Raw genomic sequence first — 15947 nt, forward strand, 5'->3', positions numbered from 1 at the left:
GAAGAATCCTAACGAAATGCAATCCGAAAACAAAGGAAGTAGGTTACAGTACACTTGTTCGCCCACTGCTTGAATACTTCTCAGCAGTGTGGGATCTGTACCAGATAGGGTTGATAGAAGAGATAGAGAAGATCCAATGGAGAGCAGCGTGCTTCGTTACAGGATCATTTAGTAATTGTGAAAGTGTTATGGAGATGATCGATAAACTCCAGTGGAAGACTCTGCAGGAGAGACGCTCAGTAGCTCGGTACGGGCTTTTGTTGAGGTTTCGAGAACATACCTTCACCGAGGAGTCAAGCAGTATATTGCTCCCTCCTATGTATATCTCGCGAAGAGACCATGAGGATAAAATCAGAGATTAGAGCCCACACAGAGGCATACCAACAATCCTTCTTTCCACTAACAATACGAGACTGGAATAGACGGGAGAATCGATAGAGGTACTCAAGGTACCCTCCGCCACACACCGTCAGGTGGCTTGCGGAGTATGGATGTAGATGTAGATGTAGAAATCTCAATTGGTGCTGTTTGCAGACAATACTTCTGTTTTAGTTGAAGATGATGAAGCAGGAGAAAATTTGGAGCTCTATCATGAGCACACTGGATTACGCTATAAAGCTGCTTTCAGTCAAACACATTGAAACTGAACATTGCAAAACCCATATGGTAAATTTCAAAACCAAATATTTAAAATGGGTGGAACTTAAAACATGAAATAACAATCTTCTTGTGGAAGGTGTTGATGCAATCAAATTTCTAGGACTAAATGTGGACAAGAACATAAGTTGGAATACACATATTGAGTTCCTATCAAATAAACTAAGCAATTTTGCATTTCCAGTGCAAATACTAGCAAATTCCACTGCCTTGACTCCATGAAAAATAGCATATCGTAGTTATTTTGAATCTGTAATTAGGTCTGTCAAAATTCTCTGGGGAAGTTCAAATAGTGTATCTTGAATACTGAAACTGCAGAAGAAAATTATCAGATATGTGTATTTTACAGAGCAAACAGAATCTTGGTGATAAATAAGAATTTTTGCAGCAAACATCACATGTTGAAATATTTTTATTTCCTCAATGACCTGTTTCCACAGAGTATAACTCTCATGTTTGGGTCTACCTAAAATAATATTATTTATTATCCATGAATAGCTGTAACAGGTCCATAGAACCTCACATCTACTCCTGGGCACACTGTTGGTGCTATGGACTTCTTGTTTACTCTTTTTTGTGAATCTGACAAACCAATGTGGCACCTTTCTTCTATAAACGGAGTGTGAAATTACACACATGGACCCCACAGCATTTGTAAATGACAATATATAACAAAGTTATTTGCAAATACATATTTAATATGAAGCCAGAGATTCTAAACACAATGCTCCCAGATTCTGTAGAAGAAATGCTATTGTTTGGTAGAAGAATTCATAGAGGATGAAATGATAATTTGAGCAAGAGATAATTTAGGGTTAGATTTTTTGATTGTATATATGTATAATAAAATTGTTTTATTATTGGGATGCTCTTAATATTAGCTTTTCTATGTTTATGGTGAAACTTTACCACAATTTTGACATGCCTCCTATATGTGAATCGAACTGTTTTGATTAAGGGTGTTATGAGACTAATAAACCACAATTAAAAAATCCATAATGCATCAAAAAATCTTTATGGGGCTTTTATCTAGCAGTGTTATGAAATGGCTGAAGATGATGACCAAGATCATCATTGTAATTACTACTTGCAGTGTTGTTTAAACAATGTTTTGTATGAGAACTTGGTGTGATCATCCAACCAGAATGAATTTTTTGAAGTTATATCTGTTATTCCTGTGCTTCAGTAAGTCCTGGTCTAGCTGTTTCTCTATTGGTGTTTACTATGTTAGCTGTTTCTTTTGCTTCATTTTTTTTACTTTCTGTTTTGTGTTTTTGTTATGCATTATGTTAGAAAAACTTCTGAATGCTCATTTGTTTCTTTACAAGCACATTTGAATTCTCCATATCTTTAGACATTGTGCCGCTCACTACAATTTACTAATTTTTCTTATTTTAAATTTCAGATCTCAAGTTTTTGTGGAGTTGATTCAGAAAAACTCTTTAATGCAGTTCTCTACACACCTTTAGTACTGTCTGCTCCTTTGGTATTTATTTTCTGTTCGTGTGGAATGCTTTCTTTGTTATTTACTTGGAAGAAAGTAACTTTCCTCATATTGAGTGGTATCATCAGCTTCTGTGTAATGGTAAGTTCACAGTCACCTGAAAGCTGCAACTACTCTATTTTATTATTAAAAATTATGATTTTATGCATTTGAAACTTTTTCGTTTGAAAATGGAAAGAAAGATGTGGGAATGATTGGTTTCAAAAATAATATTTCAGAGCATAGTCTCAGGTCATCTGTAGTAATTATATGGTTTACTATGAGGAATAATTTCATATTTAAATTAAATCAGTTCAAGTTTGTAGCAGATAAAAAGAATTTCTTAGACTCTCACACAGAAGTGTGATAAATCTGCAATGTTCCACTTAAGTATCAACTAAACTTTATTTCCTGATAAAAGACAATTGTTTTGGCTTTTTCTAACATTCATGACTCATTAATTTGTGAATAATTATAAACTTTGTCTAATTTTAACATTTTTTTCTGCTAAAGTTAAAATGTAAAAGAAAATTGCTCCAGGTCCAAAATGCATTAACAGAAAAGGTTACATTCTACACAACAATGCACGGCAGCAAAACTTCACAGTCTTCCAAAGAATTCATGCAACCCAACTGAACTGGCGTTTACAAGTTTTGCATTGCCCATACTACTTGTTACCACACTCACCCTAGGACAAATTTCAGTCACAAATAAATGGCAAAACAGCAATAATAATTTGATTAAATCAATGCATTTCTGTTGAGTCCTGGGCTACCTGCTTATTTACATAAACCTACTGAAAGCAATATTCACTGTATCAGGAGGAGTAGTTTTGAAGTCCTAACAGATTCTACCCCTCCCCCATTTTTGCTTTACATGACATTTGGTATTTAGTCCACTATAGAGCCTTCCTTTCTATGAAGTTTGTATCAAAATCAATAAACAATATGACATGTATATGGAAGATGTACATTATAAAAATAAATACCAAAAAATTTTCTTTACAGTTCACAGTTTAACTCCACACATATGTAGGCTGATTTTATGTTCACATTTTTAATAAATTTGGCATTGTATTGAGTGTATAAGAAAAGCTACTACCTAAGGGGCAATGGTATGATAAATCTGTATTGTCTATTGTCTACATGCATAAAGTTTTCAAACAATAAATTTAGCACAGCAAAAGAAAAATGAACTCCTGATTTCTTCAGTTGACAGATTAAGTCTTTCATTGTTATTATTTTGTCTATCAGTGTTATTTTTGTGGTCACCAAGCTGAAGGCTGATTTGATCCCACTCTCTGAACTAGTCAATCTTGTACTAGTGTCTTCATTTCTGCTTAAACACTGCAACTTACATCCACTTGAATGTTGATACTACAGCAAGGTCCTGGTCTTCCTCTACAATTTTTACCACCTACACTTCCCTCCATTATCAAATTAACATTCCTAGATGCCTCATGATGTGTTACATCACTCTTCCCTTGTTTTAGTCTTTCTTTCTAATTCTGTGCAGTAAGCTTCATTAATTACTTGATGTCCATATAAACTTTAGTATTTTCTATAACACCATATTTCAGAACCATTTGTTCTTGTTTTGTCTGTTTTTATCATCTGTTTATTCATGTCAACCGCCATGTGACTGTGGAAATGATAGTTGATAAAGTTCAAGTTAGTACTGGTAGAGTTCACGTTATCTGTAACAAACTGTTCAAGATGGGTCTCAATGTGACGAACAAGGAATCTGGTGGTAATAGGACAGGTACTGTGGAAAGGTGGTTAAAGAAGTGAGCAGTGTTTTGGATGTAGGATGTGAGGTTACAGACAGTAGTTTGGAGATGTTGCTCAACACAGAGGATTGTTCTGAGAGAGCAGCCACAATGGGACAATCAGTCGGGTGGTCTGTGGTGTTGAGTGTGGAGAGTAGGTAAAAGACGGAAGTGCAGGTGGTTGCTGGGGTGAAGAGGAAGATGGGTTCAGGTGACTGGTTTTCAGGTTATGGATCTCTGTGTGTTGCATAGGAGTGATGCAGGACTCACTAGGCAACAGGTTAGGGAAGGAAGGTCGGACAAGTTTAGAAATGAGAAATTCTTGAAAGATTGCCAGGGGATGACAGACAGGATGGATAGGAAGAAGGACCATGGTTGGAGGGAGGTTGGAACTGTCTTCCATAACGTTATGTGTGGTGTTTTCATTGGCTGTTGTCAGTGGGGTGCATAGTGAATAAGGAATGCAGAGAATGAGGAATGGAAAGGAGGTCCTTTACAAGTCCAGCATGGTTGAACTTAGGTTTCATATTAAAAGTGAGACCTTTAGAAAATACTGAAGCTTCTTCAGAGGTCAGAGGTTTCCCAGAAATATTGACAACAGTGTTACAGGATGGGTGTTCAGGAGCAGTGTGTTTCATGGAAGATGAGGACGTTTATGGGGCTGTGGAAGGTGAAGTAAGTTAGCAAGGCATGGTAGGGGAGCTAAGAGGGGTAGATGGGTGGGTTGGATCAGAGTGATAGGCTCTTTATTCGCTGAGGTAATCCTATGCAGGCATAAGACAGAAATAGCTTGGATTGCTCCCTCAGATGGTGATGGGAATCCTGTTACAGCAATTGAAGGCAAGAGTTTCTACTGAAGTGATAGCATTCAAGACATTGTGGCCACATAGCAAAAAGGAGCAAAAGGAGCAGAGGCTGTCAGATATGGTTTGAGCTTGGACTGTTTGATTATGAAAGACTGCACCGGTGAGGGTGAGGAGCTTATGGAACTTGAAAAGGTGAAGGTACCTGTAGTAGGATGAGTGACAACTTGAGTAAGCCAATTAGCTGGGATACCATGTGCTGAGTATTTCAGAAAGAGGATGTGTAATTGGAGTTTTGCTTTCCATTTATGATATTTTCATGGTCTGGATTCATGTCAAGGACAACCTTTGCTGTTTGCTCCATAACTTCAACACCTACTTCTAAATCGGCATCACCTTGTCCTTCTCAACTCAATGAGCCACCATCCTAGAAGTCAATCTCCACCTCTAAGACAACTCCATAAATTCATGTGTTTGTGTCAGATTCACCAACTACCAGCACTACCTCCTCTTTGGCAGCTGTCACCCATTGCATGTCAAAAAATCTCCTCATTATGGCATCACCACCCATGGATGCTGCATCAGTAGTGGAAAACAGGAGTGATCAAAATGTACTGATAACCTTACCAGAGCCTTTATTGACACACTGTATTCTATCCCTCTCATCCATAAACAGATCTGCTGTGCCATCTCTAACACTAGTAAGCCTGCTAACCAGCCACTGACCAACACACCTCTCATCACCCAGTATCATGCTGGCCTAAAGGCTCAACCACAGCAGTCACCAGGTGTTTGACTACATCTCGCTGTGCCATGAGATGAGGGATATTATACGCAAAATCCTACCCACATCACCCAAAGTAGTTTTCTGCAACCTACAGAATATCTATAAATGTGGTGTCTGAAAGAACAGACAACATTTTTGATCCAGCAGCCATCGTGGCCTGTTTGGGTGGAGTTTACTTTTTTAGCCATTATGAATTAAGACACAAATGAATTACAAACATTGGCTGTGAGTGGGCATTGCTTGAAACTAATGGAGAAAGTTGAAAATTTGTGCAGGACTGGGATTCGAAACTGGGTCTCCTGCTTACTAAGCAGATGCTCTGATCATTAAGCTGTCCAGACACAGTAATCATTGCAACTGCATGGACTACCCTAGCACACCAGAACTAAATTCTTAACTTATTCATACACTACTAAAGTAGTGCCCCTTGCCCATTATCCTCATTACTCACATAATTTTGCCAGTCCTATAGGAGTTGGAGCCTGGTGTGCATTTGTACTGAAGAGATCATTGGCTGCTTCACTTTAATTTATATATATATATATATATATATATATATATATATATATATATATATATATATATATATATATATATATATATATATAGACACACACACACACACACAGAGCCAATGATCTCTTCGGAGTAGCGCAGATGCCCACCAGGCTCAAGCTCTTATGGGATTCAGTGAAATTCCATGAGTAATGAGGATAGTGGGAAAGGTCACTACATTAGTAGTGTGTGGATACCTTAAACATTTGGGTCTGGTGGGAAGTGTGCAGTTGCAATGACCACTGTGTCTGGACAACTTAAAGATCAGAGCATCTGCCTAGCAAGCAGGAGACCCAGTTTCAAATCCGGTATGGCACTTTAACTTTACCCATTGATTTCAACCAGTGCCCACTTGCTACCAATGTCTGATATTCCTTTGTGCCTACGGAATTCTGCATCCCAAGAGCCATTCCCTTTTGGATGACTCATGTGCAAGGCCAGCCCCATACACCCACCCAGTACCTTCTGCCACTGTCCAGTCACATGCATTTCCTACCTTAGAAAAGACAGAGCTATATGTGAATGAAGCCACGTTATATATAAGCTATTCTGCAATTACTGTGGAGCACTTTATGTGGAGATGAAAGGTAACCAAATGTCTATTTACATGAATGTCCATCAAAAAACTGTAGCCAAAAAAAATCTTGATCACCAAGTTCCAAACATGCTACACACCATAACACAAATGACTTTAACGGCTGCATCACTACATGTGCCATTTGGATATTTCCTATCAATACAGGCTTCTCTGAACTATGCAGGTGGTAATTGATCCTCCAGTATAGCTTGCTTCCTCACAATTCCCCTGGCCTAAACTGCAGGTAACTTGTTTCCCACTGTGTCGCATTACCTCCTCCCTTTTCTCTTCTGTTGTTGTCTATATCACTCCTTCCCTGACCAGATGCTGTACTGCCTTCTCCCACCACCCACCCCCCTCACCCTCCCCTGATGTGGGCATTCTCTCTCTCTCTCTCTCTCTCTCTCTCTCTCTCTCTCTCTCTCTCTCTCTCTCTCCCTCTCTCTCCCTCCCTCTCCCTCTCCTTCCTCCCCTCTCCCCTACTTGCCACCCCTCTCCCCTTCTCTCCTCATCTCCATGCCTTTATCTTGGACTCCACATTCCTCTCTTTGTCCACAGTCCCTCTCCTCTCTCTTCTTATTCTATATCTCTTATATGTTCTACCTCCTCAGAACTCCTTTCATCTTGATGTGCAGCAACTCAATCATCTGACTTTCCCATTTCTGCCTCACACTACCCCACTACATCCTCCTTGCCTAATGCACCCTCCCCCGCCACCCTCCCCAAATCCATCGGCCCAGAAACTGCACTCAATAATCAATAATTTATCATCAGTATTGCCAAGCCTGTTGTAGTGTGCATTTGGATGTGGATGTGATTGTGTGTGTGAATGTGTATACTTTCTAGGAGAAAAAGATCCGGAGCTTGAAAGCTAATGGACACTGTTTTTAGTTACATTTGTCTATGTGCCACACATTAGTCTGCTATAGGTGAGGGGTTACTTTCCCTTATTTTATGTATTGCCCTGTCCAATGATTTCTATTACTGCTGGACTTGGAACTTCATGTGGGTGTGTGTTTTGTTATTAATAACTTTTTGATTAATTAATTTTCAGAAAATATAAATTCTTATTGGAAAGTGTGAAACTGTTGCTATCCAAAGAGATACATACACACACTCTGTCTGCTGCTGTCTTCTGCCAGTTGAAGCCCACAACTTTACTGAGTTCCTTGCCCCAGCAGTCAGTTGGTCTCCCTGGTGGTCTTCGTTTTTCTCTGGGAAACCACTCTAAAACTGATTTTGGCCATCTTCAATCCTTCATTCATGCAATATGTCCTGCCTACTGCCATTGCATTACTAAACCATTAAAGAGGAAAACACCAGGCGTATATATATATATATATATATATATAATGGAAGGAAACATTCCACGTGGGAAAAATTATATATAAAAACAAAGATGAGGTGACTTACCGAACAAAAGCGCTGGCAGGTCGATAGACACACAAACAAACACAAACATACACACAAAATTCAAGCTTTCGCAACAAACTGTTGCCTCATCAGGAAAGAGGGAAGGAGAGGGGAAGACGAAAGGAAGTGGGTTTTAAGGGAGAGGGTAAGGAGTCATTCCAATCCCGGGAGCGGAAAGACTTACCTTAGGGGGAAAAAACGACAGGTATACACTCGCACACACGCACATATCCATCCACACATACAGACAACCTACAGAATATCTATAAATGTGGTGTCTGAAAGAACAGACAACATTTTTGATCCAGCAGCTATCGTGAGGCTTGTGTCTGTATGTGTGGATGGATATGTGCGTGTGTGCGAGTGTATACCTGTCCTTTTTTCCCCCTAAGGTAAGTCTTTCCGCTCCCGGGATTGGAATGACTCCTTACCCTCTCCCTTAAAACCCACTTCCTTTCGTCTTCCCCTCTCCTTCCCTCTTTCCTGATGAGGCAACAGTTTGTTGCGAAAGCTTGAATTTTGTGTGTATGTTTGTGTGTCTATCGACCTGCCAGCGCTTTTGTTCGGTAAGTCACCTCATCTTTGTTTTTATATATAATTTTTCCCACGTGGAATGTTTCCTTCCATTATATTCGATATATATATATATATATATATATATATATATATATATATATATATATATATATATATATATATATCTGTGTGTGTGTGTGTGTGTGTGTGTGTGTGTGTGTGTAAGGGAGTGGCATCAATGGTTAGTTATTAGTGCACAACATTCTCACATACAGCTGGCATGGGAACAACTTGAGTTACAGATTTATATTAAAGGAAATGTTCTAAGGAGAAATAACTATGCCATGGGAATTAGCAGGACTCAATGTAGTGAATACAAATTATAATAAAGTACTGATTAAACAGCGATTTTGATATTTTAAGTGAACTAGTTTTGTCTGCTATCAGTTTAAGAGTTAAAAGAAGAAAAAAAGTTATTTAAAGAAAGTTATTTAAAGAAGTATATAGTGTGGTATCTAACAACAAAAATAATCAATTACAGATAATATAATATAAATTTGGAATAGCAAAGGAATATATTGTTTATATATCCAACAATTTCTTCATTACAGTTTCATTACTGACTGTAATTTTCTTATGCTGGTGACAATATCTGTTAAGCTTGTGGTTAATGAACCAAAGTTTTAGAGGAATTCCTTTCTAGATATTATTATACCAGTTACCTTTCACAGCACTGCAGTATTTCCAGTTGTCTTCTTTTTCTATCTGTTGTTGTGGTCTTCAGTCCTGAGACTGGCCTGATGCAGCTCTCCACGCTACTCTATCCTGTGCAAGCTTCTTCATCTCCCAGTAACTACTGCAACCTACATCCTTCTGAATCTGCTTAGTGTATTCATCTCTTGCTCTTCCTCTACGATTTTTACCCTCCACGCTGCCCTCCAATACTAAATTGGTGATCCCTTGATGCCTCAGAACATGTCCTACCAACCGATCCCTTCTTCTAGTCAAGTTGTGCCACGAACTTCTCTTCTCCCCAATCCTATTTAATACCTCCTCATTAGTTATATGATCTACCCATCTATCTTCAGCATTCTTCTGTAGCACCACATTTCAAAAGCTTCTGTTCTCTTCTTGTCCAAACTATTTATCGTCCATGTTTCACTTCCATACATGGCTACACTCCATACAAATACTTCAGAAACGACTTCCTGACACTAAAATCTGTACTCGATGTTAACAAATTTCTCTTGTTCAGAAACGCTTTCCTTGCCATTGCCAGTCTACATTTGATATCCTCTCTACATCAACCATCATTAGTTATTTTGCTCCCCAAATAGCAAAACTCCTTTACTACTTTAAGTGTCTCATTTCCTAATCTAATTCCCTCAGCATCACCCGACTTAATTCGACTACATTCCATTATCCTTGTTTTGTTTTTGTTGATGTTCATCTTATATCCTGCTTACAAGACACTATCCATTCCGTTCAACTGCTCTTCCAAGTCCTTTGCTGTCTCTGGCAGAATTACAATGTCATCGGCGAACCTCAAAGTTTTTATTTCTTCTCCATGGATTTTAATACCTACCCCAAATTTTTCTTTTGTTTCCTTCATGCTTGCTCAATATACAGATTGAATAACATCGGGGAGAGGCTACAACCCTGTCTCACTCCCTTCCCAACCACTGCTTCCCTTTCATGCCCCTTGACTCTTATAACTGCCATCTGGTTTCTGTACAAATTGTAAATAGCCTTTCGCTCCCTGTATTTTACCCCTGCCACCTTCAGAATTTGAAAGAGAGTATTCCAGTCAACATTGTCAAAAGCTTTCTCTAAGTCTACAAATGCTAGAAATGTAGGTTTGCCTTTCCTTAGCCTAGCTTCTAAGATAAGCTGTAGGGTCAGTATTGCCTCACGTGTTCCGGTATTTCTACGGAATCCAAACTGATCTTCCCCGAGGTTGGTTTCTACTAGTTTTTCCATTCGTCTGTAAAGAATTCATGTTAGTATTTTGCAGCTGGTAATTTTTGCATCTGTCAACACCTGTTTTCTTTGGGATTAGAATTATTATATTCTTTTTGAAGTCTGAGGGTATTTCGCCTGTCTCATATATCTTGCTCACCAGATGGTAGAGTTTTGTCAGGACTGGCTCTCCCAAGGCTGTCAGTAGTTCTAATGGAATGTTGTCTACTCCCGGGTCCTTGTTTCAACTCAGGTCTTTCAGTGCTCTGTCAAACTCTTCACGCAGTATCGTATCTCCCATTTCATCTTCATCTACATCCTCTTCCATTTCCATAATATTGTCCAAAAGTACATCGCCCCTGTATAGACCCTCTGTATACTCCTTCCACCTTTCTGCTTTCCCTTCTTTGCTTAGAACTGGGTTTGCATCTGAGCTCTTGATATTCATACAAGTGGTTCTCTTTTCTCCAAAGGTCTCTTTAATTTTACTGTAGGCAGTATCTATCTTACCCCTGGTGAGAAAAGCCTCTACGTCCTTACAATTTGTCCTCTAGCCATCCCTGCTTAGCCATTTTGCACTTCCTGTCGATCTCATTTTTGAGACATTTGTATTCCTTTTTGCCTGCTTCATTTACTGCATTTTTATATTTTCCCCTTTCATCAATTAAGTTCAATATTTCTTCTGCTACCCAAGGATTTCTAGTAGCCTTCGTCTTCTTACTTACTTGATCCTCTGCTGCCTTCACTACTTCATCCCTCAAAGCTACCCATTGTTCTTCTACTGTATTTCTTTCCCCCATTCCTGTCAATTGTTCCCTTATGCTCTCCCTGAAACTCTGTACAACCTCTGGTTTAGTCAGTTTATCCAAGTCACATCTCCTTAAATTCCCACCTTTTTGCAGTTTCTTCAGTTTTAATCTACAGTTCATAACCAATAGGTTGTGGTCAGAGTCCACATCTGCCCCTGGAAATGTCTTACAATTTAAAACCTGGTTCCTAAATCTCTGTCTTACCATTATATAATCTATCTGAAATCTGTCAGTATCTCCAGGCTTCTTCCATGTATACAACCTTCTTTGGTGATTCTTGAACCAAGTGTTAGCTATGATTAAGTTATGCTGTGTGCAAAATTCTACCAGGCAGCTTCCTCTTTCATTTCTTCACCCCAATCCATATTCACCTAACAGGTTTCCTTCTCTCCCTTTTCCTACCTTCACTACCTGAATAATTTCTTTTATCTCATCATACATTTCATCAATTTCTTCATCATCTGCAGCGCTTGTTGGCATATGAACTTGTACTACTGTGGTAGGCATGGGCTTCATACCTACCTTGGCCACAGTAATGCATTCATTATGCTGTTTGTAGTAGCTTACCCGCATTCCTATTTTTTTATTCATTATTAAACCAACTCCTGCATTACCCCTATTTTATTTTGTATTTATAACCCTGTATTCACCTGACCAAAAGTCTTGTTCCTCCATCCACCAAACTTCACTAATTCCCACTATATCTAACTTTAACCTATCCATTTCCCTTTTTAAATTTTCTAACCTACCTGCACGATTATGAGATCTGACATTCCACACTCCGATCCGTAGAATGCCAGTTTTCTTTCTCCTGATGAAGATGTCCTCTTGAGTATTCCCTGGCCGGAGATCTGAATGGAGGACTATTTTACCTCTGGAATATTTTACCCAAGAGGACGCCAATATCATTTAATCGTACAGTAAAGCTGCATGCCCTCAGGAAAAATTATGGCTCTAGTTTCCCCTTGCTTTCAGCCGTTCGCAGTTCCAGCACAGCAAGGCCGTTTTGGTTAGTGTTACAAGACCAGATCAGTCAATCATCCAGACTGTTGCCCCTGCAACTATTGAAAAGGCTGCTTCCCCTCTTCAGGAACCTCTCAACAGATATCCCTCCGTTGTGGTTGCACCTACAGTACGGCTATCTGTATCGCTGAGGCACGCAAGCCTCCGCACCAATGGCAAGGTCCATGGTTCATGGTTTTTTTTCTATCTTACTAATTCTTATCATGCATCTGTCCATTGCTCACTGTGGTACCCAGAGTTTTTGATCAGTTTTCACACTAAAAGTCAGATTCTGCTGGTTTTAAGTTAAGTTTATTAAAAACTTTGACTCTTTCTGTATTAAATATCCCCATCACTGTTTTAGTTTATCTGTACTAGAAGCAAATAGTACAATGTGATCAGCAGACTGAAGATGGTCCTATTATATTCCAGCAGCATATATTCCTTCTTCATTTTCATAGGGTATGAAAAAATCTTCTAGGGCAGGTTATAATTGTCTTTGTGATATGGAATCCCCTTGGTTTCCTCTTTATTTAGTTTTGAATTTGCTACTATTCTGATGAAGTTTAATGAAATCACTGCCTAGTTTCCTGATGTCTACCAGTATAAAGCTTGTTTGAATCCAACTTGTACCCCTGTCTTAGTATCATTGATAAGAATTTTAGTGATTAACTTGTATGTTACAGATTGGAATACTGACAGGTATGTTGTTTTATTATATATTACCTGTCTCCTTTCTTGTAAAGAAGAATAATCGTAGCATTGTACCAGTTTTGGGAAACTTTGCTCTATTACAAACATTATGTAAACTATATTGTGACCCCTTTTTGTATTTATTTTCCTCCATCTACAGTCGTTTCCCGGTAACTTCCCTTTCTTCTCACCTTAATTACCTTTGCACACATATCTTATTAGATTTGTATCTAATACACAATATATTAACATTTTGCACACATAACTTGACATTATATACATAACATCATTTTTATTGTTAACTATTTGTATTTAATATATAATACATTAATGTTACTTTCAGAAATAAATCAGCTACAGTTATTATCTTTCTGTTTTCATTACTAAAGTCCTTCAAGTGATTTTTACCTCATATTTAAATATTTATCTCATCTTGTGTATCTTTTAACTTTAGTATCTTTTAAGCATGAAACATTTACATCACCCTTTTATTGTGGATATTTACCTACATTTCCATCAGATGATACAGGTCATGTTGATCACAGAGTTAGTCATGAATCTACATTCAAAAGATAACAAGAACTTCATGTCAACCACTTTAATAATTTCGCACTTCACTTCATTCTCACATCTATAGTCCGTGAAACGAGTGATTGGTACTGATAGTTCCAGCGGGCAGACAGCGCTGTTGCCGAACGTGGCTCACAGCACACGGCGCCCTGTCTGCTACACGCATTCTCTAGCAGCAGATATAAAAGCGAGACAAAGTACAAGTCGTATTGGTACGCGTGAATTTATTTAAAGTTGATGCTTGAAATATATTAACTCAAAAACTGATAAGAGCTATTTAGTACAAGTATCTAAGATGCTGAAACATAATAAAGTTATTTGTTAAACTTCACAACTGAAATGAAAACTATTTTCGCAAGTTGTTGAACATTAGCAGTTTTGGTTTCCATTGTTAAGTATTAGCATTATTAATTTGTTCTACTACAAGCTACAAAATAATTGGTCAGTGTATTAAGAGTTATAATCTGAAGAAAGTACTCACAATATGATGATCTGATTGTAGATCGATAGCAAACTCCCTCCTTACATTCCTGAATACGTTGTAGTTACTGTAATGGAAAAACACCACTCACATCACTCTCAGAATCTGATTTGACATTGTCTTCCTCAGCACTACTCGAACTATCACTGCTCTCTCCCAGATGTATAATTAAATTTTCGATGCATTCTTCCACAACCCCTTGGGTTTTGGCCACCTCTCTGATGGCACTTGCAGTGTTGTTTACAATTTTAGCCCACGTCTCACCTGTCACTTTATTGATAGCTGCTGGAAGGAGAGTTTCCACTTCAGAGATCGTGAATTTTTTATTGTTTGCAGTAATTTAATTTTTTATCTGCGCCCACACTCCTTCAATTGCATTGAAGTGACACTGGTATGGAGGAAGCCGAACAATTTCATGCCCGTGCCTTTTAGCAATCTCGTCAATTACATATGTTGGAAATTGGGGTTTCTTTTGTGCCACAATTTCGAGCAGTTCCGCCTTCCTTAAATCTTCTCTGAAATCTACTTTTTGCCGTTTCAACCACTGAATGATATCCTCTTTTTTTGTTGCCAAGGTTGGTGCCTTATCGTGAACAATGGAATGATAAGGTGCATTGTCCATAACAATCACTGATGGACTTGTCAGATTTGTCATAAGTGATGTCTCGAACCATTCTTGAAATACTACACTGTTCATTTCTTCATGGTAATCTCCCGTCTTTTTTGACCGAAACATTTTCAAGCAGTTTGGCACAAAACCTTTTGATGTTCCTGCATGTAAGACAATAATACGCCCTCCTTTGCCAACAGGCACTGCCATTGTCCCCTCGGGCATTCCATCATTCCAGCCTCTACGTAAAGAATGGCTGGCATTGACCCAAGTTTCATCTAACCACACTATACTTTCGAATTCCACACCCATGATCCTGCGCAGAAATCTGCACCGCCATGCAACTACATCTGTCCTTTCCATTAATATTTTGCGTCCGTTAAACAGTAAATAGCTGAAGCCTATGTCTGTCAACACTGTACGCAATGAAAATTTGCTCCCTTTAAAAAGATCGTCTTTCTGAAGCGACACCTGTAATTTAGATAGAGTGGGATGTTCCCTTCTCTTATAATAGCTGTATATATGACGACGAATAGCGTCTTTCTGAAAATCATCCAAAGCTGTCACCTGCTTATTTCTCGGTCGCTTCTTTCCTGGTGTGTGCAGCTTTGTTGTGCCACTCTTGTCACAATCTACACTATACTGTTCTTTCCCTATCTTTACAACAGTGTTCTTACTTATTTTCAATGCTGCTGCAGTTCTCTTCACAACCTGAACAACAGGAATTAAGGGTCCACCTTTGTCCTTTTCTTTCTCAAAGTAATCCCTCACAGAGCACATGAATTCACGGGCCTGGGTGTGTAGCACACTTTCCTCCCTCCGTTTCACTTCTTGTGTTGGGCTGGTACTACCCACCGCACTAGACATTGTTTACAACGAAACATAAACAAAGAAACACTAAAAACAACAAAAACGAAATAAACTGCGAATTCAACTTCAGACAAACGACGAACGACCGCACCGCCTGCACGCGAGACACTGGTAAGTTTCATAAGCGCGCGCGACCAGGTTTCAGAGCGGCAACATGGCCCTTGCTACCCGCTCAAAGTCAGGCTGTCATTGGCTGCCTGCCTGCGGTCGCTAGGCAACGGAAAGACGCTACCAAGCTGTCAATACCAAAGACTTGTCTCCCAGACTATACATCTATATCTACATTTATACTCATCAACCGACTATGACAAGCATGACAGAGGATTTTCCCATTGTACCACTTGTTCTTCCTGTTCCATTCATGTATAAAGTGTGAGAAGTATGACCGCCTAAG

General features: G+C 38.9%; 1 protein-coding gene across 1 annotated transcript in view; it reads left to right on the plus strand.

Moving 5' to 3' along the window:
- Positions 1-15947, plus strand: part of LOC124596565 (ATP-binding cassette sub-family C member 12-like) — a 526900-nt gene that overhangs the window by 104081 nt on the left and 406872 nt on the right. The window contains exon 7 of the mRNA XM_047135749.1: positions 2063-2242. Within this exon, the coding sequence (XP_046991705.1) occupies positions 2063-2242 (180 nt within the window). The remainder of the gene's footprint in view (positions 1-2062; positions 2243-15947) is intronic.

Source organism: Schistocerca americana, chromosome 2 (assembly GCF_021461395.2).
Source record: "Schistocerca americana isolate TAMUIC-IGC-003095 chromosome 2, iqSchAmer2.1, whole genome shotgun sequence".
Classification (NCBI taxonomy): domain Eukaryota; kingdom Metazoa; phylum Arthropoda; class Insecta; order Orthoptera; family Acrididae; genus Schistocerca; species Schistocerca americana.